Raw genomic sequence first — 26,309 nt, forward strand, 5'->3', positions numbered from 1 at the left:
ACATCGTCACCATTACGATCCTCTGTGATGGATGCATGTGAGTGGACATCCACGTGTCTCTCAAAGGCGAGCCGGAAGAGAAAGGTCAGATCGATACATCCGTTCGGAGTGGTCAAGGTGAATCGAGATGCCCGGCGGATTTAGCTGTACGATGGCGAGGTGTTTCTTGAGGATTGCATAACCTTTTGTCGCACAATGAGCAAGCCATTTCTCACGGCGTCATAAAAAAATTTCTCTCTCTCTCTACAACACACTCCAAATTCTCCATTGGTATCAGTGCCCTCAGGAGGTGGATGTGACGTCTGCCAATGATGCCGCAATATACCAGAAATTGGCGCTGCGCAGTCTCTGTTCCATGTACAACCGGTGGCTTCTCGTCTGTTCTAGCAGGCGGGAACTCTATTGTCCTGTCTGACAGCTTTGTACGCAGCCTTGAACGGCAAGTATTCGCTACCCTTCTGAAGTAACGGTCGACAGGGCAGCGGATTGTTGAATCCGTGGGGACGAAAAAGTTTCGACTTCCGCAGCAAAGTTGATCGCGAGCCTCCAATCAGGATCTGTCGGCTTACCAAATTTTCGCAGTAAAGTCGGAGGACTTACGGAGGACCCTGGTTGCTTTGGATGGTCCTAGGAACATGTGCCATGACCTAAATGCCCGTCGCAATTAGCGCAAGTCGGATCGTGGCATGGCTGGATGCAAGGCCAGGAAAAAAGACCCCTCGTTGCATGGGCTTACAGGGCCCGTCCCGCAAAAAGAATTTGGAAAACAGGACGACGGCGGTACATGGAGGTATGTTGTACGATTTCGGATCCCAGAATGGCGGGTCAAGGCAGAACGGAAGAGGGACGTTGGCGCTAGGCTGAATGATCTGGACCATCTGCGAGAAACTCTGGGAGGCCAGGCGGTGGCTCGAGTCTGGTTGGTTCGCGTGCTGGTGGAGGGACATGGATGGAGCGTCTGGCAGCACCACTCACAACACAGCTCGATCCCTGTCGCCCCTTGCCGGTCCGGCCGTCTACAAACCCTTGCAAGGCAATACTCGAAGGCGTTTCCGCAGTACCCCCCTTGCGGTTCAGTCCCGTTGAGTCTTTATGTCGACCACTATCAGACCTCGATCTGTCGAACCGTGCTTTTACGAGGTTGCTTCTGATCTCACACCTACGACAATGGAAGCGTCCTTGGCTTTCGATCGATTAGGCTTACGACCTTTCCTGTCGGGCTTGATTCGGAAGACGATCAGAGACGCGCAAACTAGATATGTCCTTTGGTTCCCTGTTGCTGCCGTTGACATGCACCATGGAACTTGTACCATGTATACCGTACCATGTCAACGAGACGAGGACGAGGACGGCCGGGTGGCACTAACCCAGACTTCCTTTGGGTCAACCGGACCCCAGACTCTGAAAGACTCTCTGCCACCCGACAAGAACGGGAGGAACTTCGAACCATTACTAGCCATGCCCGTCAATGGCGCGCTGCACTGCGACGACAGCAGAGGTTATACAGCGCCCAGACTGAGGCCACTCACGCGCAAAGCATCGTGGGCTGGGGAAGGCAAGGCACCGTCTCCGAGACCAGCTCCGCCGAGACCTCAGCGGCGCCCTCACCTGCTGCAATGGCACACATCACGGGGAACTCTACAGATCCATTTACCTTCCTGGAGTCGCCCGATGATGCCTGGTGGTCGCATAATGCGTTTAGGTACGCCGTCGAGTCGTGGCTGCCGTCGGTGTTTCAAGACTTGGACGTGTTGGACGAGACCATACCTAGCTCCGAGTCCTGTCTTGCCACGATCGATCGCATCGTGCAAGGCTGCCTTGCCAACAGGATGCACATGTTTTCGTTGCTTGCCGCAAGCACTGGGTTTCTCAAGTACGTGTTGAGGCTTCAGCTGGACAGATACGACTCGCCAGAATACTGCATGGGCAAAGCTCTGCAACATCTGCGCCACCATTTGGCCGGCACACCACAACCAAACGAGAGCCTGATATTTGATCTCAAGGCACTGTCAACGTTTGAACGGTACGTGGACAACTTTGAGGGAGCTAGAACACACCTACGGATGGTTCAACACCTAGTTCAGTCAATCGGAGGCCTCGAGATTTTAGAACCGCCCATGCGGCTGGTCTGCTGGCTTTGGGATCTGTTGGTTGCCGGTGGCACTGGCGAGACTCCCCTGATGCCTCTCACCTGGGATCCCGGCTTGCTTCCAAGGCAGCAAATGCGGGATGAAATACTTCCTGCTCTGGCCCAGAGCGGAGTGATCCCCAGTGGTTCAGGGCTTCTCCAGTACGGACCAATGGTGCAGAGGGAACTATCACCCATCCTCGTCGACACCATACAGTGGTTTCAAGTGCAGCAATACAATCGTGTTCACAATTTCAGCCGATCTCCCATCGAGCAATGGTCTACGAGGCGGGCACACGCCATTGTCCATCGTCTACTTTCCATGGCACCGAGTTCCCCTGGTGACAGAATGCAGGGATTGCTGTCGGAGAGTATCAAGCAGAGCTTCCTGATTGTCATCGCGGACGTGGAAGGAGCGAGGCGATCCCGAGCACAGACCGAGCCCTTCAGAGACCCAAGTAATTACTCCTGGTCTGATGTCAGTCGCCTTCGGCAAGCCCTCTCCACGCTCGTGCAGTCGGAGGAAACCTGGCAGGAACAGCACGAGGACATTGTCCTGTGGATGGCGTGTCTAGGTCTCCAGGCAGCATCGACAAGTGCATCTGGGTCAAGCGTGCCTGGGGCACAATCGGCACAAGCAGCGACAGGAGCAGCAGCAGCGGCAGCAACAGCGCCATCACCCAGCGAAGAGGCGAGCCCTCGGGAGTGGTTCCTCGGATTAGCAAGGCACATTTTTTCTGAGCGGCGGAGCCGTACTCGAGCATCGTCTTCGTCTTCGCCTCCGCCCGCAGGAGATGATGACCTGGTGCAGCTCATGAGCCGCTATCTCCATCGCTGCGAACCGTCTGGACGGCCAAATATCGTGGGGCTCGAAGAGGTACTGGCTCCGTGATTGACCCTTGAAGAAACATCACACAGACCCCTCCTGAGCAAGTGGGCGAAAGACAAGGAAGGCGGCGAGCCAAGTGGGTGAGTGAGCGTGGCTGATCCGCCGGACATAGCGGCCCTTGGGCACCACATCCCTCAACTCGTCTTCTCCCCACCCTCGTCCCGCCCGGGGGCGAAGCGAGGCAAAACAGGGGGGACAGAAGGCGAGAGAGCTGTGCCATCCCACAATCTGAGCAATATCCGAGTGCCTACTTAGGTATCTATCCCATACTAGGAGTATGTGAAATCGCCGAGGATGGTTGGACACGGCTCGCTCACGACCCATGCGTCCCTCCCAGATTGATGCGCCACGGGACGAGGCACCGAGTAAGCTCGATAGCTCCAAACGGCTAGAAAGTGCCAGGCGCGGCGCCGGCACCAAGGACCGCAGCAGTACCCAGAACCAACGACCCAAGAATCCAGGAACCGAGAAACCAAGAGAACCAGAGGACGAGGAGTAAAGAGAGAACAAAAACAAAAGCATTCCTTGTGATACCCCATCGCGGAGCCGCATGTACGAATAAAAAAGCAGTTGACGATTCCCCTTCCCCCCCCTCAAAATATTAATGAACCATCTCAATACCCGCGCCCGCAGTCTTGTCGTTCTGTTGTCGATCTCCTGCCCCGCGCAGGCCGTGCGCAGCCGAGGGACCCCAAGAGACCAAAAGCCACACCCGACGAAATCCAACCATGCCGCTAACGACGGACGATAATGACGATGACGACGACGATAATGATGATGAGGACGAGGATTGGGGGTTTTTTTTTTTTCATGAGAGACGAGCGCACGAAAGCCCAACGAAACCAACCTAATATCGACTTGCACGGACCACCCTACTGGATGGACGGGACAGAGACCAAGAGGCATACAGGCTTTCTTGCCGGAGCCGCAAGTGAGCGCCCGCGGTGTGATTCCCGTCTAAGCTGACTTTCCTAGTCTCTACTCGGTACTACTGCAGCTACAGCATTTCAGGTGTTAGTTCCTAAGTAGGTAGGCAGGTAGGCAGGTAGGTAGGTAATTTACCTGGTAGGTAGGGATGGACTCGTACAAGGTCCAAGCATGTACAATAAATACATACATACATAGGTGAGTTGCGTCCATATTACATCCCTAACTAACCTGACCGACTTGCTTACAGTACCATCCGTAGGTAATAGCTAGGTCACCTATCCAATTAACCAACTAAGTACCAAGGTACCTGCTAGGTAGGTAGCGAGGCACCTAACATGCAGAGCCGCACCTCCGTGCCATCGCACTATATATCGGAGGGCGGGGGACATTTTTTATTTCACGGCCTTAAGCTCTCCTTGCCTAGGTAGGTAAGTTAAGTAAGTAAGTAGAATAGGTACGTAGGCATCCAGGTAGGACAGGTATGTTTTCCCGTCGTGTTCTCCCTCTTCGGGGGGAGGTTGGCGGAGTTTGGGATGAGGGCGGTTATGGATATCGAGGCGGATAATGTATATGGATATGTACCTCGTGCTCGGTCCCGAGTAACCACTATGGCTCTCCCACTCAATACATCCTCGATCTCAATGATGGAATGAGTTATGGGATACGAGTTATCGACGTATACAAATAGATCACCTGTATGATATAGCAATGCGCAGGCCAAGTAAACTACGCGCAGAGTTTGGGTGTTCAGAAGGGTCTAAGGGAAAGATGAACAGAGCAATGGGAAGAAAGGTCCTAGTACTCAAAAACCTCTCCCTCGCCTCTTCCTCTCCTCTGTCCTTTTGCTCAGGCTCACCTCTGCTCTCTGTTCTTCTCTCTGAGCAACCCAATAAGACTCAGAGGTGGATAGGTCGTTGCCCAATATCTCGATCGCGAATATACCGCCCCTCGTGTCTTTGCCTCAATCGTCATTTCGCTCACCTCTGGAGGAAGACACAGGCATCATCCCCATCATCGCCTCCACGCTCAACAGGACTCCCTCGTCCCCATCCCAGTTTAATTCCAAGCCGTACCGTGATGGTATCACGTTGGACCCCACACGAGGCCGAACAACACTCAAACTCCTCTGCGCTTTGGATATCTGGCTCCACCAGCACACACTCCGTACAACTCATTCCGGGCAGAAGGAACTCATGTTGTCAGTGGCGGCGGTAGCGAGCCTCCTCCGAAACACACCTCCTGAACGGAGGCCCCGTCGGACGACCCGCACAGGGTACCGCTCTGGGTCTAACATGCTTGACACTCGGAGCCATCGCCCATGTACGAGTGCAGCAGGGAAGTTGAAAGCCGCGCAGTCGTAGTGCTAACAGTAGCGGCAGCAGCGGCAGCGGTAGGAAGCTCAGTAATGGATACTAGATACTGAGGGCCCTGTGCGGCCGGTGTGTGGATTGGTAATGCAGAATCAGGAAAATGGGCTCCTGAGAGAAAATTTTCGCCATTGTTCGAGTGCGGGAGAACTTCGAGGCGGTGGCCGCCCTGCTGCTTGCGCTGTAGATGGGGAGCGGCTGGTCTCCACGACTTCATCATACTGTTGCTGGTGGTGGTGATGATGGTGACGGTGGTGGTGGCGGTAGCCCGTACCATTGGAACCACCCCATCATGTGATGCCGACTCGATAGTGCGAAAGAAACACCCTCATCAAGAAACGCTGCTGTTATTCTTTGATCCGGAAGGGAGACACAGGAGGAATGATTACACTTGCCGCTGTCGTTCTCTGCGCCTTCGCCTCTGAAATGACTCGGCGAGTACTCCGTCCGCCATAACTCACTCTGTGATGGGCGCAAGAACTGCGCACTCCTTCAAATGAGCGGCGCACTTGATCCTTCGTCTGCTGGTGCTTATGGTGGTGACGGTTCCATGCTTCTCCAGCCCGAGAAAAGCCCCTACCTCGCTAGACCCTGAGTGACTTCCGGTGGTGACTTGGCATGGCTGTCTGGAGGAGATCATTGATGTCCTCCGTCCCTCGACACTCTTACGCACGGCGCGCAGACGGATGAAAGGGGAACCGGCAAACAGCCATCGATCACCTCGCTCGACCACGACAGAAAAGCACCGGGATGGGCAGAGGCGGATCAATTTTTGTTGGGCAGTTACAAAATCGAGGAGAGATGATGGGGAAGCGGATGAGAGGAAAGGTGGTCCTGGCGACTGTGAGCGAATGAAAGTCTCCGTGCGAAGGCGGCTTAGATCGCGACGCAGCCGGTATCGAGTTGGTGGTCAACACGAGCGGGATGGCTATCGTCGGGGGAATCAGGCTGAGGCGGAGACAGGAAGCGAGGGTCTCGCACGGTGCATCTTCGTACAGGAGCGACCCCGAAATACGCCTTGATCGATGGGAAGACGGGACACAGACGCCAAAGGGTTGTTGTGGCCAAGTCTCCCGGGCGGCTCATTGCTGCGGACCAGTTGACAAAGGTGCGGATCCTGCGCACGGCAGTCCGGAAGATGGACAGGTAGTGCCAGTTGGCGACGACACGCCTAGAACATAGGTTATGTGCAGGTGTGCAGGAGTTCAGGAGTGCTCAGATTGATGCTTTCAGGGACGGGAGAGAGAGAGAGAGAGAAAAGCACGCAGGGAGGACGATGCAGGGTCGCTGGTGATCTTCCACCCAACCAACTGCGCCAAATGAAAGCCGGATCTGCGCTTCGAAGCCCCGGCCACTGGTCAAAGCTCCTTCACCTCCTCCATGCCACCATCGCTTAGCCCACGCCTGACGAGTGCCATGTAGTTGCAAGCACCATCCTTCACCACATCATCGTCGTCTCGTATCGACCTCCATCAACACCAGCACCGTGCTATGCGGTTCCGCAAACTCTTCGGCCCTGATGTCTGCAACGCATGCGGAAATTCTCACGGTGCTGAATGACTGCGTCTCGATTCGGACATGTTTCCTTCCTCGACACTACACGTCTTGCAGGAGAGATGCACGCTAGACAGAATGCAGAATACGGAATAGCATGGCAATCCACACATCCAGTCACTGGCAGCCATCAGACAGTCAGGACAGCGCCATTGAAGCTAGACCACCACCAGCCTTCGCCCATGTCTTTCCACGCCGCTTGATCATGTGTGCCATGCTGGTCTAGTTTGTGCAGTGACTCTAACGCGACGAGAAAGAACCGGACAGGCAAAGAGAAGAGGGGGACAACCAGCAGAAGCCATCGACGATGAAGATGCGAGCGTGGGTAATAGGTTGCTTCATGCCTGAGCTCGAGATGATACCCAATGCTTCTGTCGATGGTAAATACCTCGGGAGGTTCTCTGGCAGACATCGCACCCCAAACGGAAGTGCGCTCTAACAGCTAAAGCCAGATGCCTTGAGCGTTGTAGGAGATGCATCCCCATACCAATTGGATCCTTTCACCCCTATATCACATATAAAATGTGTTGCAACCCAGTCAACATTATACGGTCCAAGGAAGGTTCGGTAACTCGCTTCAGACGTCATATCTGTCGCCCTCTCTAACCCAAGTCCCCCTTCCCCAGGTCTGCAGACGAGCAGAAACGTGTCAAGCGTGGAGATCACACGTTCAAATAGCGCTGGCGGAATCTCGACGGTGCCAATGCTGATATGCACGATGACGAGCAGCCTGGTCACGTCCCCTATCGAGGCATCGATATCATTGGAAACCCGCATGCATGCCTCGTCGGCCGATCGCCGGTGCCATCAGGCTTATGCAAGGCTGCGCAGTCTCTTCTTTGAAGCTTGTCCGAGCTGATTCGGGCCAACTTACTCAGCCAGATCTGATGCATTCAGGCTGACTAAAAGGCATCAGGACAGTGGTGGAGTCTCTTCGACTCGGCGGGAGGCGTGTGTTATGTTTTTGTGAGTCTATCATTTCCAATCACTTCAGGGCGCGTCGGCTAGCGCCACAGCAACAGCAGCACCAAATATAGCTGCTTCATGAGTCGGTTCAAGGACCACCTTTTCCGTAGCGAAAGCACCTCCGGCTGACGATCCGGTGGAGATCATTTGCCTGATGAAACCTTCACATCGATCTTTGAAGCCGGGATATTTCAGGATAACGCTGCCGTTGCACGCAATCGACGTTTTGGGAGTTCCGTTCGGGGTTGTAGGGTTGATGTCGGTGTCCTTTTGCAATGCCCAGAGAGCATGGACAGCGACGGCGATGTAGGCAGATGCGCGATAGGAGATCGATTCCGCCGCTTCTCGAAGGAACGAAACCTCTTTCACCGTAGGACTCTTTTTCAACGCGAAAGCCTTCTTGACCATCGAGATGGAGCTTCTCATGCTCTTTGTCTGATCCAGCTCAAGCTTGGCCATAATCTCGGTGTCCAAAGAATAGCACTCGCGGATCACATCGGGCATGACGCCGTTGAATAGCTCCCCTGTTGCAACTGCCTCAACAATGATCAATCTCAAAAGCTCTCCCAAATAGCGACCAGTGGTCATGTACTCGAGAGGTTGAAAGTCCGGCCGGACATGCTGCTGATTCAGAAGTTCGTCCCACCGTGTCTCTGGTAGAATTGACTTGCCAAACATTGACACCTCCGTGTTCGTGATGACCCGGTCGGCTTCGTCGAACCATGAATGATCGCGAACCCCGAACTTGGACTTCCCCATGCAGGATGTTGGTAGATACGCAGCGGCGTTGGTTCCCGTCCCCAAAATAAGCCCCATGGATGTGGCGGGATCAAGGTAGGCTTGAGAAAGGAGGGTGGCAGAAGAATCATTGACAATGGCGTCGACTCGGACCTTCAGATTCCTCCTCTCGCAGGCGGCCTCGATGAGTTCGCCCAGATCCATGCCGATTGTCTCTTCATGACAAGCAAACCCTTTGCCCATGCCTTGAACCTTGCCGCCCCGGTGACTTGTCTGCTCGATTGGAAAACTCCACGCCAACCCCAGGGGCAACGTCTGGTCAGGCGACCAAGCTTCCTTCCCCTCTTCCAGCATCGCATGTATCCTGTCGGCCATCCAGTCGAAGAACTGTGTTCCAGGGAGCTTCCGTATTCGCTCGTCAATCTTACTGGTGGACATGTGCTTGATCACCATGGGACCGTGTCGATTCTCTCTTCCTCGGAGTTCAATCAATGCCACTCGAAACGTGGAGCCGCCCACGTCGAGAGCGATATAAGTCCCCATCTCTTTTCCCGTTGGTAATGTGGTGCAATACGAGGGTAGCATGCAAGCGTCGCTCTCCTGAAGTTTGGCCTTGTATTGGATGCGCAGGGCGGAGGACATGGACAGCATTCGACGCATGCTACAGGGATATCTGAAGAGACGCATGATTTCGTCCTTGAGCGAGTCCAAGGAATGGAGACTATCCACGGTCTCGACCACCGTGACCTCGGTGTTTGGGGATTTGACGGAGACATTCATGGTCTTGAAGGAGGAGGGGAAGAGGATCATGGCGGCCAGCCGGCGCAGGATGCTGCGGAAGAAATCGAGGATGGTCATGGTGATGAAGAAGGGAGGCTCGACAGACCGCCTCGAGGGTTCGGGTAATGGTCTCAGTCGTCCAAGTGATAGAGGAGAATCATGATGGGCTTGAAGGAAAGGTTTTGTTTGTGATGAGGACGGCCAGGTTGAGGTGGTGTGGTGGTGGTGAGGTGTCAAGGGTAAGGAAAACAAAGAGAATTCTGCCGTGACATGGAGTCAGAGAGGGTCAGGATCGGTAGTGTAGCAGGAGCAGCGAGGACAATGCCAGAAGGCACAGCGAGCGAAGTGGTAATGGCCGTGGTATTGGAGATTGCTGGAGTAGTAGCATAACGTTCAATTTGTCTGGTTTGGGGGGCGTATGGGGGGATGGGGATGCGATGGGATGGTATGGGATGGGGGTCGACGGATGGCTCGCTGGCTCGTCAACAAAGCATTGTTCCAGTGGGAATGGGCACCGAATCTGTCTCATACGAGTGAAATGATCAGTTGTCGGTACAGTCACAGGCCCGTGCAGGGCAAAAAGGCGCAGACGCGAATTGTATGTAACTGTAGAGGGATGCTACCGTGAGCTGAGCGCAACTGCGACTTGGCGTTTGCCCGCAGGTTGCAAGCCTGCGCACGTTACGCCCACGCCCACGTTACAGGTTGCACGTTACATTGGTGGTATTGGATCGTCTCTCTCCGCTACCTCTTTCGCCTTCGCCTTTCAGCCATGGGGTTTTCCAATGTAACTCACTCATCAGATGCCGAAGTCGCTCTCCCCAATCGCCAGAACACTGTCTAGCAGTCCCAGAACGATGTCCTGGTGGGCAATCACCGTCGTCACGTTACCCTTCTCTTCCAGCTGCCTTTGGTTGAGCGAGCCAGCTTCGTCCGATTTGAAGTTCCCTCCAGCACAGTGTCCAATCTGACATCTGACTCATAACAGTCGTTTTGCCGATAGCGAGTCCATTGTATCTGACGAACAGCTCGCCTCCTCCCCCCCTTCTGCCGCAGGCATTCCGCATATGATGGATGGATGTAGTCGACCTGGAATAATATCCTGAGGGTGGTGTGCAGCTTTTGAAACACCATCAAAAGGGGCCAAAAGTAATCATTGAGACTGACCGGCCGATTTGAGATCGGCCTTTCTGAAATTCTAGCCTCGTCGAGTATGACGAGCATCCATCTATATAATTCGGTCAAGACGTCCCAGTGGTCTCAGTCTGGAAGGGGGAGAAGGATCTGCACAATGCGGTGCAAATCACTAGGTGCTTATGCCTGCCTCCAGGCAGGTGTCAGCATTGTGCGACCCATGGGTCGTGCCGGCAGTGTCACAAGGGCTAGGAATATGCCTGCATTATTCTGCAATGGACAGTGCCCCCATCAGCAGTGCTATGTATATACTCTCCTGCGTCGACTACGTCGCTCTCAGGGTCGTCTGATGGGATGTATTCGACATGTTCTTGAAGGCTGAGCTCTTTGGCACCCGCCATCCCCATGTTCGCGACGAGGGTCACTCTACCGGAGACAAGATTGCCGGGTGACTTTGGCGAGATTGCGACTTTTCTGACAGGCGGGCGCGCCCATTGATCGGTCGCTTGACACCTCCGGCATCAGGAGATGTAACCCGATTCGGCAGTATTCGAGTACAGAGTGACTTGTTCTCGATCGGTTTGGTCTTGAACTCGACTGAGGCTGGGGGAGGGCACAGTCCAACCTCGATATGTAAGGAACCGTGAAGGTCCTGCACACCAGTCTCTGCTCGCGTTGACCGCCACTCTGGTGGTTCATCGATTGCGATTGCCCCCATGGTTAGCCACCATCCAACATCGCGAGACAAGAACAGACGTAGCAGTGGCCGAGTACGAGTATTTCAGAATCTAGGCTAGATTTGGGCACAACATGGGCTGACGCGAGTCGAACAAGGCTACAAGGTTGGCACACACGACTATGCCACAGGGATGCATGCACTGTGAGAGGGGATGCCTGTCACAACTGCAAATATCCTCATATGATGCATGAGATGTGTCTTTTGTGGCGCCAGGAAGAGCAAGAATGGAACTTGTGTGTTTACAGGTAAGTCTTGCTCAATTCGAGTATTCAGCGGAGAGCATGGCTTCAGGAACAAAGCCCGAGGGCCTTTCAGCCCCGAAGATGCCCCCCTATTCCAATAGTCTAGGCTTGTCAGAGGCCCAGCTACGCCAGTCTCCTGGGATGTGCCCGTTACCAAGGGCACCCTAGGCTGATCGGCAGGGGTGTGGCTGCATGTCTGTGCACATGTTCGTCTTCCGGCTCGCCTCTATTCGCTTATTCCGATAAGCCCTCGTCTCGGCTGTTCTGGGGCTCCTTGGGATCACTGTGCTCGGCGTCGAGGGGTCACCCATGGCTTTTGCTGAGATTTCATGTCAAATTCCCCATCGCTGGGTCTCGGGCTTGCTATCCTGACATGGAGTCATGGACCAACTGCCGGCCACACACCGATCTACCATCGTCGTCGTTATAGACAACTTCAAGAACGGGAGAGATGCCCGCCGATACACGCCTGATGCGCGCTCCCATTGTTTACCTCGGGGTGGTTTGTTTGTTTTGGGTCCAGTCCGGGGTGTTACGGCTGTGCCTCTCGCGTGCACCCGTGGGTTCGTCGTGATTTAGCGACGTCAACACTGAGGCAGCCCATCCACTCACAGAGGCCCAGGAGGTCTTTGAGGAGGACAAAGTCTCCGAAAACTCCAGGACCCGCGTGGAGCCCATGGACGAACCAACCACCGCATTTCCTGAGCCTCGTTCTGCCTTGTTGTGCCTCGTGTCATGAGATCGACCCTTGTCCCTGCCCGCGGCCAGCCTCCCCCATGCTACAAGCTGCTTCCCTGTTCGCTGTTTGACTTGCAAAACGCCCTCTTCTGCTCTTCTCAAACTACAGCCCCGGTCCTGCCCGTCAGAGATTATTTGCTCCTTTCTCTTCCTCCTCCAAGAGCCATGCCTGCTCCTCTTCTTGCATCCCCGACGTGTCTCTCCTGTTCTCGACCAGAACATTGTGTTTCCAATTCCAGCGCATGGGCTCTGAAATAGAATCTGAGCTCCTCTATATACCAGCGACTGGGTCAGCACGCCAGGGTCTTTCTATTTAAGCACGTCAATCGCCCCTCTGACGTGCCTGCTTGACACCGGAGCCTGATCCGCCAGGCGCGCTCAACACCAGTCTTTCGAGGTCAATGCTTTACCACCACTCTTTAGCCTTTCCAGAACATGGAATCGCGGTTACGGAAGTTACTCTCGCCCAGAAGACACAAAGGGCAGCGGCGACAAGATGCTTGTCCCGAGTTGGATCTGCATAGCGTCCCGTACACGACAGCTCCACCCCAGGGCCGTTTACCTCTCTTCAACAAATCCAATGGTGTTACAGCGAAGCAAAGCAAAGTCAACTCGCCTCCAGATCGTCTTCGATCTTTGTCTTATGACAAGGCCGCGCCAGGGAAGCCGCCTGAGCTGGGAGACCGACCGCACCGAGGCAATGGCCCTGTCAAGCTTCAGACAAGTCGTCGCCTGAGTTCCGGGGAGCTCCTGGTCACCGAGCAGGACTACGATCGCACTCTCGAAGACATCAAGCAGGGCGAGTATATCGTTGGCGGCAAGGAACGAAGGACTTCCCACACCTCATCACAGCCCAAGTCACCCACTGAGCCTCGCAATTTCAAGTTCATCTCCACCGCTCCAAGTTCCCCTCGAGATCAAGTCACCTTTTCGAGCACCATCTGGCAGCCTCCATCCGTACTCAGTGACATGGCACCACCCACATCTTCCAGCTGGGCTTCAGGCAGCTTTGGTCACCAAGACCGCTCATATTCTTCCCAGGAATTCCACTCCAATATCTCTAGCCCTGGTTCTAACAACCATGGGCTCGGCATCTCCAGCCCAGCCCAACCATTCTTTTCGCCCTATATGGCATCAACCGCGTCCCTGCTTGAGCCTCACGAGGAACAGAACCCGACGATTCAAGCGCTTTGGAAGGCAGAATACGGTCGGTTGGTCTCCATATATGGACAAGTCGGGGTTGACCGGACCATTGGGGAGCTCAACAGAGATCGAGCGGAGGCGCTTAGGCCGCCCCCGTTGCTTTCCACTCGCGATAGCCCTTACTCGGCCTCGTCAGTGTCACTAAACCAGATAATTCAACGGCCACCAGATTCAGGAAGACGTGGCCTCGGAATCAAGGCCTCCGGATCGACGCCCAACCTCGATCTTGCGTATCTAGACGAACACTCCGATCGCTCATCTCACGCTAGATATTCGCACCTTTCTTCGAGCGGTGCGTCATCTTCCTTCACGACGCGGACGAGCGTGGCTGAAGATCCCAGCATCAGCAGGGACGATATCCGAAAGATTGTCGACGAAATGCGCACAACCTATCTCCATGCCATTGAAGCGCACACACCTCTCCGGCCTCTGCCTGATGCCCCGGCCAAGAAGCCTCGATCCAAAAAGGAGACTCCTTCGCTCGCGTCGTATGCCTCGGTGGATGGCAGTCTAAGATCAGCGAGTCGGCAGTCAACGACCCGCACTAAATCATGGCAATCCTCGACGACTCTTATGACGACCCCACGGACATCAGTCTCGTCGCCTATGCTCAGATCGAAACGGACAAGCTCTGCGACGAGTCGACGAACTTCAGGCCAGCCTGTAGCCGGCATTGCCACCCTGCCGGCCATCCAAGCGAGCCCGGCCAAGTCGGCCAAGTCGAACAAGAGCGGGACGAGGAAGAAAAACGACGATGTAGGCCTGAAACGCGCCGATTCGACCACATTGGGCGTCATGGCTCGAAAGCTGACGATACTCGATGACCGCCATTCAAGTATCTCGTCCCAACCCACAGTTGGATCGTCTCTGACATTTTACAACTCCTCGAGATCAGACTCGGATTCGGGTTCCGAGAAGAGTCCCCCACCAGTGTCACCTAAACTCTCGCCCGCCAAAGCCTCTTCAGTGCAGCACACGCCTGAGAAACACAAGCCAGCCGTGCGCCAAGTTTCGCCCCTCTCGAAGCAACCGTGGCAGATCGACGTCGACCAGATTCTCCCGGACGAAGAGCTTGAGTTGGCTCTGGACATTGACGATTTCGAGGCCTTGTGCGACGGCTTGTTCAACACCCCGGCCATGGAGCGAGAGCCCCAATTCAACATGCTCCAAAGATGGGGCGGCGAGGAGACGGCTGCTGACTGCGATGATGTCCTCGGCAGTGATGACGGTGACACGCTCGCCATCGACAGTCCGACGATCTTGAAGATGCCACAGGCCTCAATGGACCAAATCGGTCTGGGCGTGACTGGACTTCCCACGATGATATGAGCACCGCTGTCGTACCGGCTCTTCCAACCACCTACAGTCCCTACCTACCTACGCACGTCCCTCCTTTCAACCAACCAACCAACCAACCAACCAACCAACCAGTCAAGCACAATTTAACGAATCTTTTTATTCATCACGCTATACCGACCTCTCACGATTTCTGGCTATTTTTTGGGAGACGAAAAGAGGAGGAAAATGACATGAATCTCGGGTTTGATTCAGATCAATGAGGAGGAGGATGGTTTGGGTTCTCTCTATTTGGAAAGCCAAAATTACGCGCTATATATCCCCATCTGTTCCGGTTTTTGGTTTTTGGGGCGCGATATTTTCGTTTTTTTCTCACGCTTTTCGCTTATGGGAAAAACTCTGGGTTTTGGCTTTGTTTTTTTCTGATGCGCCACGGAATGTCTCCCTTTTTTATTATATATTTTTTTCACGACGACATGCCTTCTTTTGGGGGTTCTTATTTCAGGGACCTTTCTCTTGGGATTGGGAGGGTGGTGGACTTGGAAAAGAAGGCTGTTTTCGAGTCAATGGATGGAAATATTGGGGCTTGAGATTCGATTTAGATTTGGATTTGGACGAGGACTTGAATCCGGGATGTGGGATCTCGACTCGGCCCAAGAAACCTAGTCATCAAGGTCAAGGAAAACAAATAAGGAAAGGGGGCGAAGGGTACAACTTCAAAAGAGAGGATCAGGGAGGGCAGGGCGGGCAACAAAAAAGCACACAAAATACGAGGTACACGAGGGCGACCTCGGGGCGGCTTACGGGCGAACATGGTAACGAAGGGTATGGTTTCTTTTTCTATGTATACACGCACATGACGGCCCTTTGCTGGGTTCTGGGTTGTGGATGGTGGAAAGATATGGTGGATGGCTGGATACTTCAACCAGTTCTGATCATGGGAGTCACTGAATCACTGAGCGAGCAAGCGAGCAAGTAAGCAAGCGATCGTACTGCGTCCAGGGCATCAGAAATACATGCATGGCCCCGTTTCTCTACAATGCATGCATGCATACCTGTCAGGTCAGATCTTGGTTCATCGCACTGCAAGTTTACTACTTCTGCGTCTGCTTCGCTTGTTCATTCATTGATTGTGAGACACAGAAGCCGCCGCCAAGGATATATCACGAAATCAGACCGCATAGATGGCCGGCCGTCCAGAAGACAGATAGGAAGAGAGGCACGATTGACCATGTTGAAAAGGGTCTCGGCGCGCCTCTCTTTCTATCATCCCCTCCAGCTGTTCTCCCTGCTATCCTTTCTGTCTTCCGGCGTCCGGATAAGGTAAGGGCCCAAGTAGAATAAGCAGCCCGGGATACTGCAGGGCAAATTCCCCTGGTGGCATAATCCTGTATGCCAAACACATCTTTCCCTCTTTTTTTTTGGTGGTTCTGTCTCCTCATAAATCGTTTCCTCGTTAAATGTCTCGTCTATGCTGGGGGTATCATGTTGAAATGAGCTGCTTTGCTCTTCATGCGTGGGGTATCATGTTGAAATGAGATTGCTTTTTCCTTTTTGCTTTCGCTTTCGCTGGCTCCCTTTGTGTTGCCATTCAATCCTTTTGGGTCATCACCTACCCCCACGCCGGCCCCCAGAGGCATTGTTGAAAACGAAACGCCCCCCCGAAAACTCCAGTCCGGCTTGTAAGAGCTAGGACCCGCCCAAGTTAGCAGAGTTGATCATGCTTTGTGTCAAATAAAACGCCAGTAGAAGCAAAAGACAAAGATTCAAAGGAAAATCCGGCAAGGAAGCAACTACGAGACTATGCTCAATTGGAGAGAACCTCTCCACTGGCCTTCGAGGGGATCTTGTGTTGCTCCCCATTTGTAAGGCCTTTCTCAACGTCGGCGAGCGATGAATCACCATTCACCGCGTCTTTGGTCCCGCTTTCGGGATGACTGGCCACGGTGTCTTCGATGACCAAATCAAGATCCTTGGTCTCCAGTCCCTCAAACACCTTGAAGATCTCCTTGTTTTGGTGGAAGTCGTTGTTGACAATGTTGACAAGGTAGCACTCGTCCATGATCTTCTCGATCAGCTTTCTGCTTCCTGAGCCCGCGGGATAGCACTTTGCCCAGTCCTGTCCGAGACGGAAAGCTTCGTCCTTCCATGCCAGGAAGGAGACGGTCTCCACGACAGTGGGCTGCACAATCTCTCGGTTCGGAAAGATGCCCCATGTGACGGCGTTTGGACCTTCGTCCTTGGTGTTGGTGTACAGTTCGCCTTTCCGATTCACAGCATAATAGGTGAGGTTTTTGTCGGCGTTGAGTCGTTCCATCACCATCTTGAACATAGAGGGAAAGACAAGCAGTTCCAGATATGCCTTTTGGTAAACCCAACCGCCTGCAGGGCCCCATCCATAGACTGGGTGAGTGGAAGACGCACCATCGACTGCTGGCTGAGAATTAATGGTCAAAAACCCATGCTTGTTTAACTGTAGCAGATCATTCTTGATGACGTCGGCTTCAGCAGAGATGGCACCTTCACTCCATGGTAGTCGATCCAAGTCTCCCTGCAAAAAGCGTACGAAAAGACCTGTGACGTCGCGCAGGGATTTTGGTTTCCCCCATAACTTGATGTTGGCTTCGTTTGTGCCCTTCAACCCAATGCCGTAAGCATCCAGTTCCCCAAAGGCGGGAGATCTGCTGTCGCCCCAACGACCATTGGGAAACTCATCCCAGTCGGCGGTCCTGCTTATGTATGATGCGTTGCGATTTCTCCAAAAGATTGGCCTGACCGTCTCGTCCCGGCGGTTGAATCCTAGAGACTGGCGCCAGGGGAGCGGCTTCTCCAGCGGCATCCCAGAAGTTTCAGGCGTTAGGGACAACTCTTCCAGCACCATCCGAGTAGCTTGCGCCAGATTCATGGTGTAAAAGTGGAGGTGTTGGATTCCAGAGTCCAGAATTTTCCGGCACATGTCAGCGACCAGATCTTTTCCGATAGCCCTGACAGCCGCATCGTCATTTTTGACCGGCTCCAAAGCCTCGAACCATTCTGGAGGAACATGACATTTTGTCCAATTGGCTCGTCTCACAAACGCGGCGTAGGTTTGGACGGGCATGATCCCAGGAAGTATCGGAACACTGATTCCTCGATCACGGCACTTCTTCACCCAATTGAGAAAGATATCGACATCGTAGAACATTTGCGTGATGATAAAACTGGCTCCGGCGTCGACCTTCTCCTTGAGATGGTCGATCAGCAAGTCCACATCCCTTTGGTCATCGCAGCCCTCCGGGTAGCCGGCGACGCCGATGTCAAAATGGTCACTGTATCTTGCTTTGATGTATTTAACCAAATCCTTTGCATACCGGAAACCACCTTCTTTTGCCTCCCACTTTTCCTGGTCCCGGGGCGGGTCTCCACGGAGTGCGAGGATATTTGTACACCCAGCTTTGTATGCGCGACGAAGAGCTTCGTCGACTTGTTGTCGTTCCATATCCGTGCAGGTCAAATGCATGCAAGTTTCTAATCCATAGTAGTTCTGGGTAGCATTGACCATCTCAGAGGTCAACTGGGAATGCCTTCCGCCTGCGCCCCAGGTAATGTCGATGAAAGTCGGGCCCAAATTATGCATGCGGTCCATGCGGTCGTACAAATTCTGAACGCCCTGCGCCGTCTTGGGAGGGAAGAACTCGAAGGAGAAGGTCGGCTTGTTCTGCTGGTGAGCCAGCTCGAGTTTCTTTGAGATATGCATGTCGGAGACGTGGGAGGAGGTGCAATAAACGAGGGAACAGCTATGGGAAAAGCGACTGGAATCAAGAACGAAGAGGATCGGACAGTCTGAAAAGAGTGTTTGTTCTCAATGATCCTCTCTGCTCCTGTGTGACCGTGTTCGTAGTCACGGTGTAGGACGTTGTCCTCCCTCCAAACCAAAAAAAACCAACTCAACCGAAATAACGGTTGCGAGCCCACCTATCGGCCAGCTCTCGCTGCATTGAGGGTTAGATAGTCAGTGGAAAGGACGATTCTGCTGACTGACTTGGGTCCAGCAGAGAAGTGAGGGGAGTTGAGAGGTGGAAAGGCCAAGTCATGGAAGCCCTCGGGGAAAAGCAATGAACTCACTGACTTTTTGCAGCTCACCGCAACAACCAACAAGCCAACATCATCTCGCATCCACTCACGCACACCGGAAGCCTGTTGCGCCACGCCGAATCCGCTTGTTGGCTTGGAGGACGAAAAGTTTGCTCTTGGCAGGCACCGTCTCTGCAAAGCGCCACTCAGATCGCGCTTGTTGCTGCACCACCCGCAATAGATAATTCCAAAGATACCCTCACATCCCGTCGGATTCTCTCGAACCGGACGACTTCTCTCGCGCTGCGCGCTTCACGATGGCGACGGATTCATCCTACAAGGACGCCCTCCTCGCCCTGCTATTGAAGGCATCTGCGCTCTCCTTTGGCACCTACACCCTCAAATCCGGCCGCATATCACCATACTTCTTCAACTCTTCCCTTCTGCATACTTCGGCCCTCTTAGACGCTCTCGCACGTGGTTTTGCTTCAGTGCTAACCTCCCCTCCTTTTTCTCTCCCACTTGGTACCGACGAGGCTGGCGCAGCAGCAGATGGCTCATTCGCACCTCATTTTGATGTGGTCTTTGGTCCGGCATACAAAGGGATCCCAATGAGCGCGATCGTGGCTCGAGAGTTGTTTTTCGCCGGACAAAATTTTGCGGGTGTCTCATACGCATACAACAGAAAAGAGGCAAAGGATCACGGAGAAGGGGGCATCGTCGCCGGAGCACCGCTTAAAGGCAAGCGAGTAGTCATTGTTGACGATGTCATGACTGCCGGCACTGCCCTGCGAGAAGCTGTCTCTATCATCAAGGCTCAGGGGGGCGTCGTGGTTGGGGTGGTCCTTCTCTTGACCAGACAAGAACGGGTCTCTGACGCAGAGCCGAGGAGTGCCATGAAGGTGGCTGAGGACGAGCTAGGTGTGCCTGTGAGGGCTGTGCTCACATTCGAAGACTTGCTCGAAGCTATCCAGGCTGGAAAGGTCGAAGGCGCCGGACAGGAACAACTCGAGCTAATGAAGGCCTACCGTGAGAAGTATGGGAGCCAAGATTGAACCCGGAGATATTTTGACTGGCCTCGACTCTTGTCACATTTGCAGACGATAGACATGTGTATGGATGGTTCGCGACGAACAACATATTTTTATGAATGAACGGCTTTTTGAACCTTACACTTCCTTCCGGAAAAGAAGCATATAACTAACTCCCCGACTCGTCTGCAGGGACTGGACTGTAGCCATGTATATCTTGGCCGCTCCAACCGACCCGCGCAGCTTACAGCTCATCTTTCCCCGTGCTATCATTCAGAGTTGTTGGCTTCACACAGCCACTCCCCTCTTTCTTCTCGCATCCGCTGGGACACTCTCCATCCGCGTACTGCCACTTGAACAGCTGCTCGGTCTCGTTCGCCAGCACGTCCCCAATGATCCGCGTCCGATGCACCGACAGCCTGCCGACACTACGGGAGAAGATCTCCCTCGAGCGAATGACGATCTGGGGCCAGCTGAGCGAGCGCAGCGTGGGGATCGACGTGGAGAAGATGTATTCGCGGAACCCGCCATAGAGGATTGCCGACGAGCACTGTTTCAACCAGATCCCACACACATAGGTCAGAGATGAGTACCATGTGAAGTATTCATTTCAACGACTGAGGGTGGCATTCTTACCATGGGACATGCCTCCGCCGTGGTATACAGGCTCAGATCACTCAGCGCCTGGAGTGCCTCAGGCCCGGAGAGCTTGTATGGGCCGTCCGGATCGGTCAGTATTCGGCTGCAGTTGTTGATGGCCGCTATCTCGCCTGTTCCCGCACGTCAACCCTGTTCCTTCTTGGACCTTCTCGTTTCGTGGGAGACGGGCTTTGGCTGGCTTGTGGGATTCGATGAGAGGTTGGGAACAGGAGAACGAGAATGCGACCTTCGAAACAGCACCATACATAGCCACAGACTTGGGCCGCTCACAAGAACCGAAGATGGCCCAAAGCCATGCCTGTTCCCCCATGATGTAGACTGTCCACCTGGGCACTCACCATGCAACGTCGGGTTTCCATCCCTCACAAGTGAATTGGCACCAATGCAGACCTCCACGCCCAGCTGATCGGCCCGGTCGCCCTCCCCCGTGCCCTTCCCAGGCGCCGTATGGTTCACGATCACGGAACCAAAGGCCGCAAAGGGGCAAGGGCTACCTTCGTTGATGTCCGCTAGAGCTGCGATGGCGCGTCGCATCCAGTACGCCCGGGTCGAGAAGGGGACGGGATCAGGGCCGAGGTCGCTGGCGCCTCCTCCGGCGATGTAGCAGGGGTTGGAGGGATCATGGAGATCGCAGCCGTAAGATGTGGCGGAACTGGAGACCAAGAGGAGAGGGAGCGCACAGACGACGAGGGAGAGCTGCATGATCCTGAACACTGTAGATGCGAACGATACTAGCATTCAGCAAGTTAACACTGACCCGGTTCTCTCAACGATGGATTCTCAATCAATGTAAGATAAATATTGGGATAGAATCGAAGAAACGCACATCATATGCAGGGAAGAGCGCTCATGTCCGGTCATCAAATCAACCCGCCTGGTGCGCCATACAAGATGCTCTCACGCCTTTTCCTACAGATAACGGTGTCGTTGTTCCCAAGCGGTCCTCAGTCAACGTCTTCGGTGGCCTCAACCGTCTGTGCAAGGTCGAGACGCTCGATAACACCAGGGCTTGTTGCTTGCTGAACTCTGAAACCAACTCCATTTGAAGCCTTGCTCATTCCCATATTAGGATTCCACCCAGGCAACAGGTCCAACAACCTCGGTGCGAAACTGGATCGAGTATCCCCAGATGTTATTGCCGGTGTAGATGCACTGCGCTGGGCGCGTGCTCTCTGTTTCTGCTGTTTGCGCATTTCTTTCGTGTGCTTTGCGGCTGTATGTGCGGGCATCGTTCGTACAGCAAACACGTTCGGCCACTCAACTACATTCAGCGCCAACTTCTGAATCTCAAGTGCGACGTAGCCAGGCGAGACTAGGACGATCTTTTGACGAGCCACTGGATGGTCACTATATTGCTCAAGCATCCGAGCAAACCCATTGTCGAGGCAGGCAGCGAGAAAGATTGCGTGGCAGTTCGGCGTCGAGAGGTAAAGATGGAAGTTTTCTGGTATCATCAACGGTTGGTTAATTGAGAAGAGCTGTCGGCAAAGGCGTCGGGCTTTACCTCTAATTTTGTCGTCTACCCTCTCTTTCCCTCTCCCTGCGTCAAAGAAATCGAACAAGGGGATTTTCTCGGTGAACTGGATCGCGAAATCCTTCACGGCCGTGCTTGTAGGACCATTTCGACGTCGGGTTTGCAGCACACCCTGTCGAGCCCCAGGCCCGAAGTTGAGGAAGACGCGAGTGACGACCTTAGATGTTATGGGTATGGTTCCATTTTGATTCAAGATGTATTTGACCACTTCGTTACGGATTCTCGTAGCGCCTATGGCACCTGGGTCGGTGTCATTGACATGAGTGGTTGTCGAACTGCCTCCTTGCCCAATGCCATTTTTGTAGATGTCAGGAGCCCACTGTTTGAATCCCCAAGCGTTAGCAGATCACGCGATACAACACGCTCGGGCCAATGCTCACACCGTAGGCATCACCATCCACTAATACGACAACAAATGGTTGCGCTGGTAGGGGAAAGTCTTGTGCGAGGGCGATCAAAGGGTCCTTCAGCGGCTCGGCATTTGTAGTACACTTGAGGTATTCTAGATCCAGCTGCGTATCAATCAACTTCTCCTCAAGTTTCCGGGCATGTTTAGTCATGGCTCTCAACGACGCCATCTCAGTATTGAGTCTTGCTTGGAGTTGACCGGCAAGAACAGACCCGTTTCTCGAGCTGGTTTGCATGGTCTTAACCTGTGCCTGGAGGGTTACGCATTTTGCTTGCTCCTCGACTAGTAACCGGTGCGCTTCAGCGCCGCTTTCCCGCTCAGATTCCAGTGACCTGCGGAGCACGTAAAGTTCTGTGCGATACTTGTCAAGTTCGACGTTTGCTTGGTCACAAAGTTCATAGGCATATTCGAGTTCCGACCGTAGAGCTTCCACTTTGTCTGCGAGGGTGTCAAAGTCCCTATCCTCAATGGGCTCCATGGGATCCACTATTGCTGGATTGGTGGTTTGAACATGATTGCTCTCACTGACATCAAGCTTGCTTTTGAAAGGTGAAAGCCAGGAAAAAAGCGGCATAACGAGAAAGATCCGCAGTCCGGATGCCGACGAGTCTGTAGACGAGACTCGGTAATCAGGTGGGGGATGCACGGGCTTGGGTGCTAAGGAAATGACAGGTAGTGGACGACGTTTGAGCGCCGGTCTGAGAGGTACTTTGTTCGACTGTTCGACGGAGAAATCAGGAAACTAGGACGGGAACACCTTCACATATCCGTACAATCCGCGGGGCGGGATAGAAACGCAATATGCCTGGCAACATAAGTCTGAATAATGAGGATAGAGCGAATGGCCATCGAAGATACTGATAAATTCACGTGAGAAGAAATCGACAATGGTAGAACGTCGTGAGAATATGAAAGAGTCATCACAATAATAATGAGGACGAAGCAGTCGGCGCCGCGTGTTAGAGCGGGGCGGAGGGATGGACACGTTACACAGGGCTTGGCGCCACGTGATATCAATAGCGGAATGAAGGAAGTCCGGCGTGTTGACACTTAATCGAGCACAACTCAGTCCTGTTGTCTGCAATAGCAAAATACGCTGTCTCCGGCAAGCGACAGAGTCGTCATTTGCAGGACTCGCAGCGCTGCGGCACGCAACATAATCAGCTCTCGGTGATACACCTTCGAGAGTGGTGACCTAGAAGCCTCTTCCAGTGGCAGCCATTCTCTCCAGACTAGGTACAGCGTTGAAATTGCCAACACCCATTCCTCCGTTGACATTTCCCGACATTGCACCCATGACGCCTGCGTGGATTGGTCGATTCCCCATGCTGGGTTGTTCTTCCAGGTCCTCGTATCTCAACGTGTAGATCCGTCGGACTTTCTTCCACAGTTTGGTGTCCCACCAGATGTAGTAGCCTTGTTCACTCACTTTGTCGTCCAGTAATACCGGACTAGGCGACGCGTCGTCCCTAGTGAGCCACTGCTTCTCCCTCATGTGGTACCGCCATTTGCGTGCCACCAACTCTTGAGCTACTAGCATCTGGATGTAGTCCCGAGGCATGGTGTAGAAGATGAAGAATAGTGTTTCGTCCACAAATCCGGTGATCCGAGTTGACAGTGGTGCGATCTTCTTGACTGTGTAGCAGTCTGGGATGCTGTACTCCGAGTCCAAGGGCCGCAGCGGCGTGGCATTGGGTTCGGCCCACGGCCCTGGGTAGGATGATAGTAAGGGTTCTTGAGAGCCCATATTAATGCCGAGCGTTGACAGGTCCACTCCTCTCATCAAACTCCTTGCTGCCGGACTCGCATTATCCTGTTCTGCAACATAGCCCTTCATTCCGAATCTGTCTTTTTCGCTCATACCTGCGAAGATTGAGTCATGGTCGGCTCTTGATCCGATTTCTCGATCCGCGAACATGTCCCGCGGCTGCAGTCCAAGCGACTGCGACGGCGAATCGTGTAATTGTGGCCTTGAATCTTGCCCTAAAAATCTCTCTTGGCCAATGGCCGCATTGATACTCTGAGATATGGGTGAGCGTGCTAAAATCCATCCGTCAGCAATCGGCGAAGTTACGCAAGGGGGGAACATGTACAAATCTGTGTCTGTCCGGACGGCGAAGTGACTCTGCTGGGATCACCTGGCGTGCTGTCGCCCTGTTGATTCGGTTGTCGTTGCGCAAGTCCCGGCGGTCCGCTTGGTGCTTGACTTGTTCGACGTACAGGCTGGGAAGACTCCGCAGAGAACTCCATAGGGGCATTCCTGGAGTATGTATCCGTAGGGTAGAACCCGTCTCGACCGGCATTGCTTTGTTGCTGTCGAGAAGAGATGTGCGTCCGCGAAGCTTGCATTTGCTGTCGTTGTGCCTGTTCGTTCTGAGGTGGCCCAGTTTGCCATGCACTGGAGCCCACACTATGACCCTGTGATTGGAGGCTACTGTTGTTGAGGCTGGGGAAGGAAGACGCGGAGAGATCAAGCTGAGTATTTGCCCTCGAACCCATAGCTTGTGCCCAGCTGTCAGGTGCTACGGAGTCTCGAGTCTGTTGTGAGGGTGCAGGAAGACCACTTTGCCCCCAAGTTGCTGGCATTGTGTCAGGTCGTATCGTTGTGGCTGATCAATAGACATACCAGGCTTGCCTCCCACCAGCCTGCCGCTGTTAGCGGCCCGGCTTTGTGTGTGTTGATTCATGTTGTTCACAGCAGGTATTTGTCGTCCTTGTCCTAGAGAAGTCTAGTTAGCACGTGGCACCAATGCAAGGTACGAAAAACAGCAATGTTAACGAGCTAGTTACAGAGAGGTCCACTTCGACATAGGAGCTCCACGTGATCTGGCAAGCCCGTCCCTGCGGATTCGTCCCAAGTGCAAAGGCCGCAAAAGCCAGATCTGAGCGTTCCGTGGAAGGGAAACTCCAAGCTTGCAACGCTGCTAAAATGGCGATTGGAGGCCGCCGCAAGTCGCGGACGCTGGCAATCGAACAGACCCTTGAATCGGTATCCATTTGCCAAAGCACATGTCTCAGAAGCCGCAGAGCAGAATTGGTGCTATTGCGTGGGCTCAGCAAATCCTTTCTGCGACTGTCGCCGTAGCGTAACTGCGCCTGGTTGGTTCCATGGAACTGAGTGCGTCGCACACAAGCAGCATATCCCTCCATCATTGATTCAAATATGCGCCGACAGCCGCCCGTACTCGCAGGAAATCATCGTATCGTTAACCGGTGCTCTGACGATGTTGTATTTTTGCAATAAAGCCATCGGAGGTAACAACCTCATCGCGAGCCGAATGTGCACATTGCCACCTCTTTCGATCCGTCCGGCATCCGTAGTACTCATTCTGAGCGAGCAAGTGATACTACAGATGCATACCACTTCCCGGAGGCCCATCGAAGAGGAAAGTGAAGGCAGTATGCTGTGCGAGGGAGCCATAAACCCACCTTGTCGATTCATCTCGGTCTTCGACTTGACAGTCTAGACCGACCCCCAAGATGCTCTCGCTTAGGGGAGAGCGATCTCTCAGTGCGCAAATCTCAGATCGGCCGTATGTTCGCGTACGAGTTCGTGATAAGGAAGAGAGGAAGCGTGTCGTTGGTCACCAAGTGTTGTTCGCAGGTCCCTGGAGGCCCAGGGCGCAGTTCGGATTCAACCTTCCCAGCCTTGGCGCAGCCCCGGAGCCTAATGTGATGAACGCCGAAGACACCAAGCACGACGCATTTAATTAATCACTTTAGAGGACCTGCCTGCCACTTTCGAGTAAAAACGAGGAGAAGCTACGGGATCTTGTAATTCACTAGAGATCGTTGTCATTAAGATACCTTGTCTACAGTGGTCTTTTGGTCTCGGATTTTCCCAAATTCGCCAGGTCCCCAGCAATTCAAGTGTGGTCTCGTGTCTAATCATCCAGAAAGTGGGCTATCAAATGCCCG

The 26,309-nt window shown here is 53.7% G+C and overlaps 11 protein-coding genes across 12 annotated transcripts; 5 read left to right on the forward strand and 6 right to left on the reverse strand.

Annotated features, from left to right (window-relative positions):
• The first annotated feature begins 1,047 nt into the window (after positions 1 to 1,047).
• PV07_04471 (uncharacterized protein) lies at positions 1,048 to 3,826 on the forward strand. Its single transcript, XM_016391278.1, has one exon. The coding sequence runs from the start codon at positions 1,326 to 1,328 to the stop codon at positions 3,018 to 3,020; it is 1,695 nt and encodes a 564-aa protein (XP_016253180.1). The 5' UTR covers positions 1,048 to 1,325; the 3' UTR covers positions 3,021 to 3,826.
• Positions 3,827 to 4,600: 774 nt separating this feature from the next.
• On the reverse strand, positions 4,601 to 5,784 carry PV07_04472 (uncharacterized protein). The gene has a single exon (XM_016391279.1). It carries the CDS (start codon positions 5,589 to 5,591, stop codon positions 5,235 to 5,237), a length of 357 nt encoding a protein of 118 aa, XP_016253181.1. The 5' UTR covers positions 5,592 to 5,784; the 3' UTR covers positions 4,601 to 5,234.
• A 771-nt stretch (positions 5,785 to 6,555) lies between these two features.
• PV07_04473 (uncharacterized protein) lies at positions 6,556 to 9,939 on the reverse strand. Its single transcript, XM_016391280.1, has one exon. The coding sequence runs from the start codon at positions 9,428 to 9,430 to the stop codon at positions 7,859 to 7,861; it is 1,572 nt and encodes a 523-aa protein (XP_016253182.1). The 5' UTR covers positions 9,431 to 9,939; the 3' UTR covers positions 6,556 to 7,858.
• An 83-nt stretch (positions 9,940 to 10,022) lies between these two features.
• PV07_04474 (uncharacterized protein) lies at positions 10,023 to 11,146 on the forward strand. Its single transcript, XM_016391281.1, has 2 exons — positions 10,023 to 10,217; positions 10,341 to 11,146. Exon 2 carries the CDS (start codon positions 10,566 to 10,568, stop codon positions 10,866 to 10,868), a length of 303 nt encoding a protein of 100 aa, XP_016253183.1. The 5' UTR covers positions 10,023 to 10,217; positions 10,341 to 10,565; the 3' UTR covers positions 10,869 to 11,146.
• Positions 11,147 to 12,230: 1,084 nt separating this feature from the next.
• Positions 12,231 to 14,836, forward strand: PV07_04475 (uncharacterized protein). The gene has a single exon (XM_016391282.1). It carries the CDS (start codon positions 12,641 to 12,643, stop codon positions 14,735 to 14,737), a length of 2,097 nt encoding a protein of 698 aa, XP_016253184.1. The 5' UTR covers positions 12,231 to 12,640; the 3' UTR covers positions 14,738 to 14,836.
• PV07_04476 (uncharacterized protein) lies at positions 14,805 to 15,789 on the forward strand. Its single transcript, XM_016391283.1, has one exon. The coding sequence runs from the start codon at positions 14,964 to 14,966 to the stop codon at positions 15,681 to 15,683; it is 720 nt and encodes a 239-aa protein (XP_016253185.1). The 5' UTR covers positions 14,805 to 14,963; the 3' UTR covers positions 15,684 to 15,789.
• PV07_04477 (methylenetetrahydrofolate reductase) lies at positions 15,660 to 18,804 on the reverse strand. The gene has a single exon (XM_016391284.1). It carries the CDS (start codon positions 18,438 to 18,440, stop codon positions 16,512 to 16,514), a length of 1,929 nt encoding a protein of 642 aa, XP_016253186.1. The 5' UTR covers positions 18,441 to 18,804; the 3' UTR covers positions 15,660 to 16,511.
• A 69-nt stretch (positions 18,805 to 18,873) lies between these two features.
• Positions 18,874 to 19,931, forward strand: PV07_04478 (orotate phosphoribosyltransferase). Its single transcript, XM_016391285.1, has one exon. The coding sequence runs from the start codon at positions 19,075 to 19,077 to the stop codon at positions 19,810 to 19,812; it is 738 nt and encodes a 245-aa protein (XP_016253187.1). The 5' UTR covers positions 18,874 to 19,074; the 3' UTR covers positions 19,813 to 19,931.
• PV07_04479 (uncharacterized protein) lies at positions 19,914 to 21,150 on the reverse strand (the record flags this gene model as incomplete). The annotated part of the gene is made up of 3 exons (XM_016391286.1): positions 19,914 to 20,338; positions 20,425 to 20,558; positions 20,787 to 21,150. The coding sequence occupies 3 exons, from the start codon at positions 21,148 to 21,150 to the stop codon at positions 20,033 to 20,035; spliced, it is 804 nt and encodes a 267-aa protein (XP_016253188.1). The 3' UTR covers positions 19,914 to 20,032.
• A 242-nt stretch (positions 21,151 to 21,392) lies between these two features.
• Positions 21,393 to 22,965, reverse strand: PV07_04480 (uncharacterized protein; the record flags this gene model as incomplete). Its single annotated transcript, XM_016391287.1, has 3 exons — positions 21,393 to 21,892; positions 21,953 to 22,301; positions 22,363 to 22,965. 3 exons carry the CDS (start codon positions 22,963 to 22,965, stop codon positions 21,393 to 21,395), a joined length of 1,452 nt encoding a protein of 483 aa, XP_016253189.1.
• Positions 22,966 to 23,373: 408 nt separating this feature from the next.
• On the reverse strand, positions 23,374 to 26,002 carry PV07_04481. Of its 2 annotated transcripts, XM_016391288.1 has the most exons (4): positions 25,821 to 26,002; positions 25,018 to 25,110; positions 24,485 to 24,970; positions 23,374 to 24,431 (listed from the first exon to the last, which is right to left on the reverse strand). In XM_016391288.1, the coding sequence occupies exons 1-4, from the start codon at positions 25,831 to 25,833 to the stop codon at positions 23,587 to 23,589; spliced, it is 1,437 nt and encodes a 478-aa protein (XP_016253190.1). In that variant the 5' UTR covers positions 25,834 to 26,002; the 3' UTR covers positions 23,374 to 23,586. The 2 variants fall into 2 exon arrangements, with proteins under 2 accessions (XP_016253190.1, XP_016253191.1); XM_016391289.1 differs by lacking the exon at positions 25,821 to 26,002 and having other exon boundaries at positions 25,018 to 25,439.
• Between the last annotated feature and the right edge of the window lie 307 nt (positions 26,003 to 26,309).

This window comes from Cladophialophora immunda (assembly GCF_000835495.1).
Source record: "Cladophialophora immunda strain CBS 83496 unplaced genomic scaffold supercont1.2, whole genome shotgun sequence".
Taxonomy (NCBI): Eukaryota; Fungi; Ascomycota; class Eurotiomycetes; order Chaetothyriales; family Herpotrichiellaceae; genus Cladophialophora; species Cladophialophora immunda.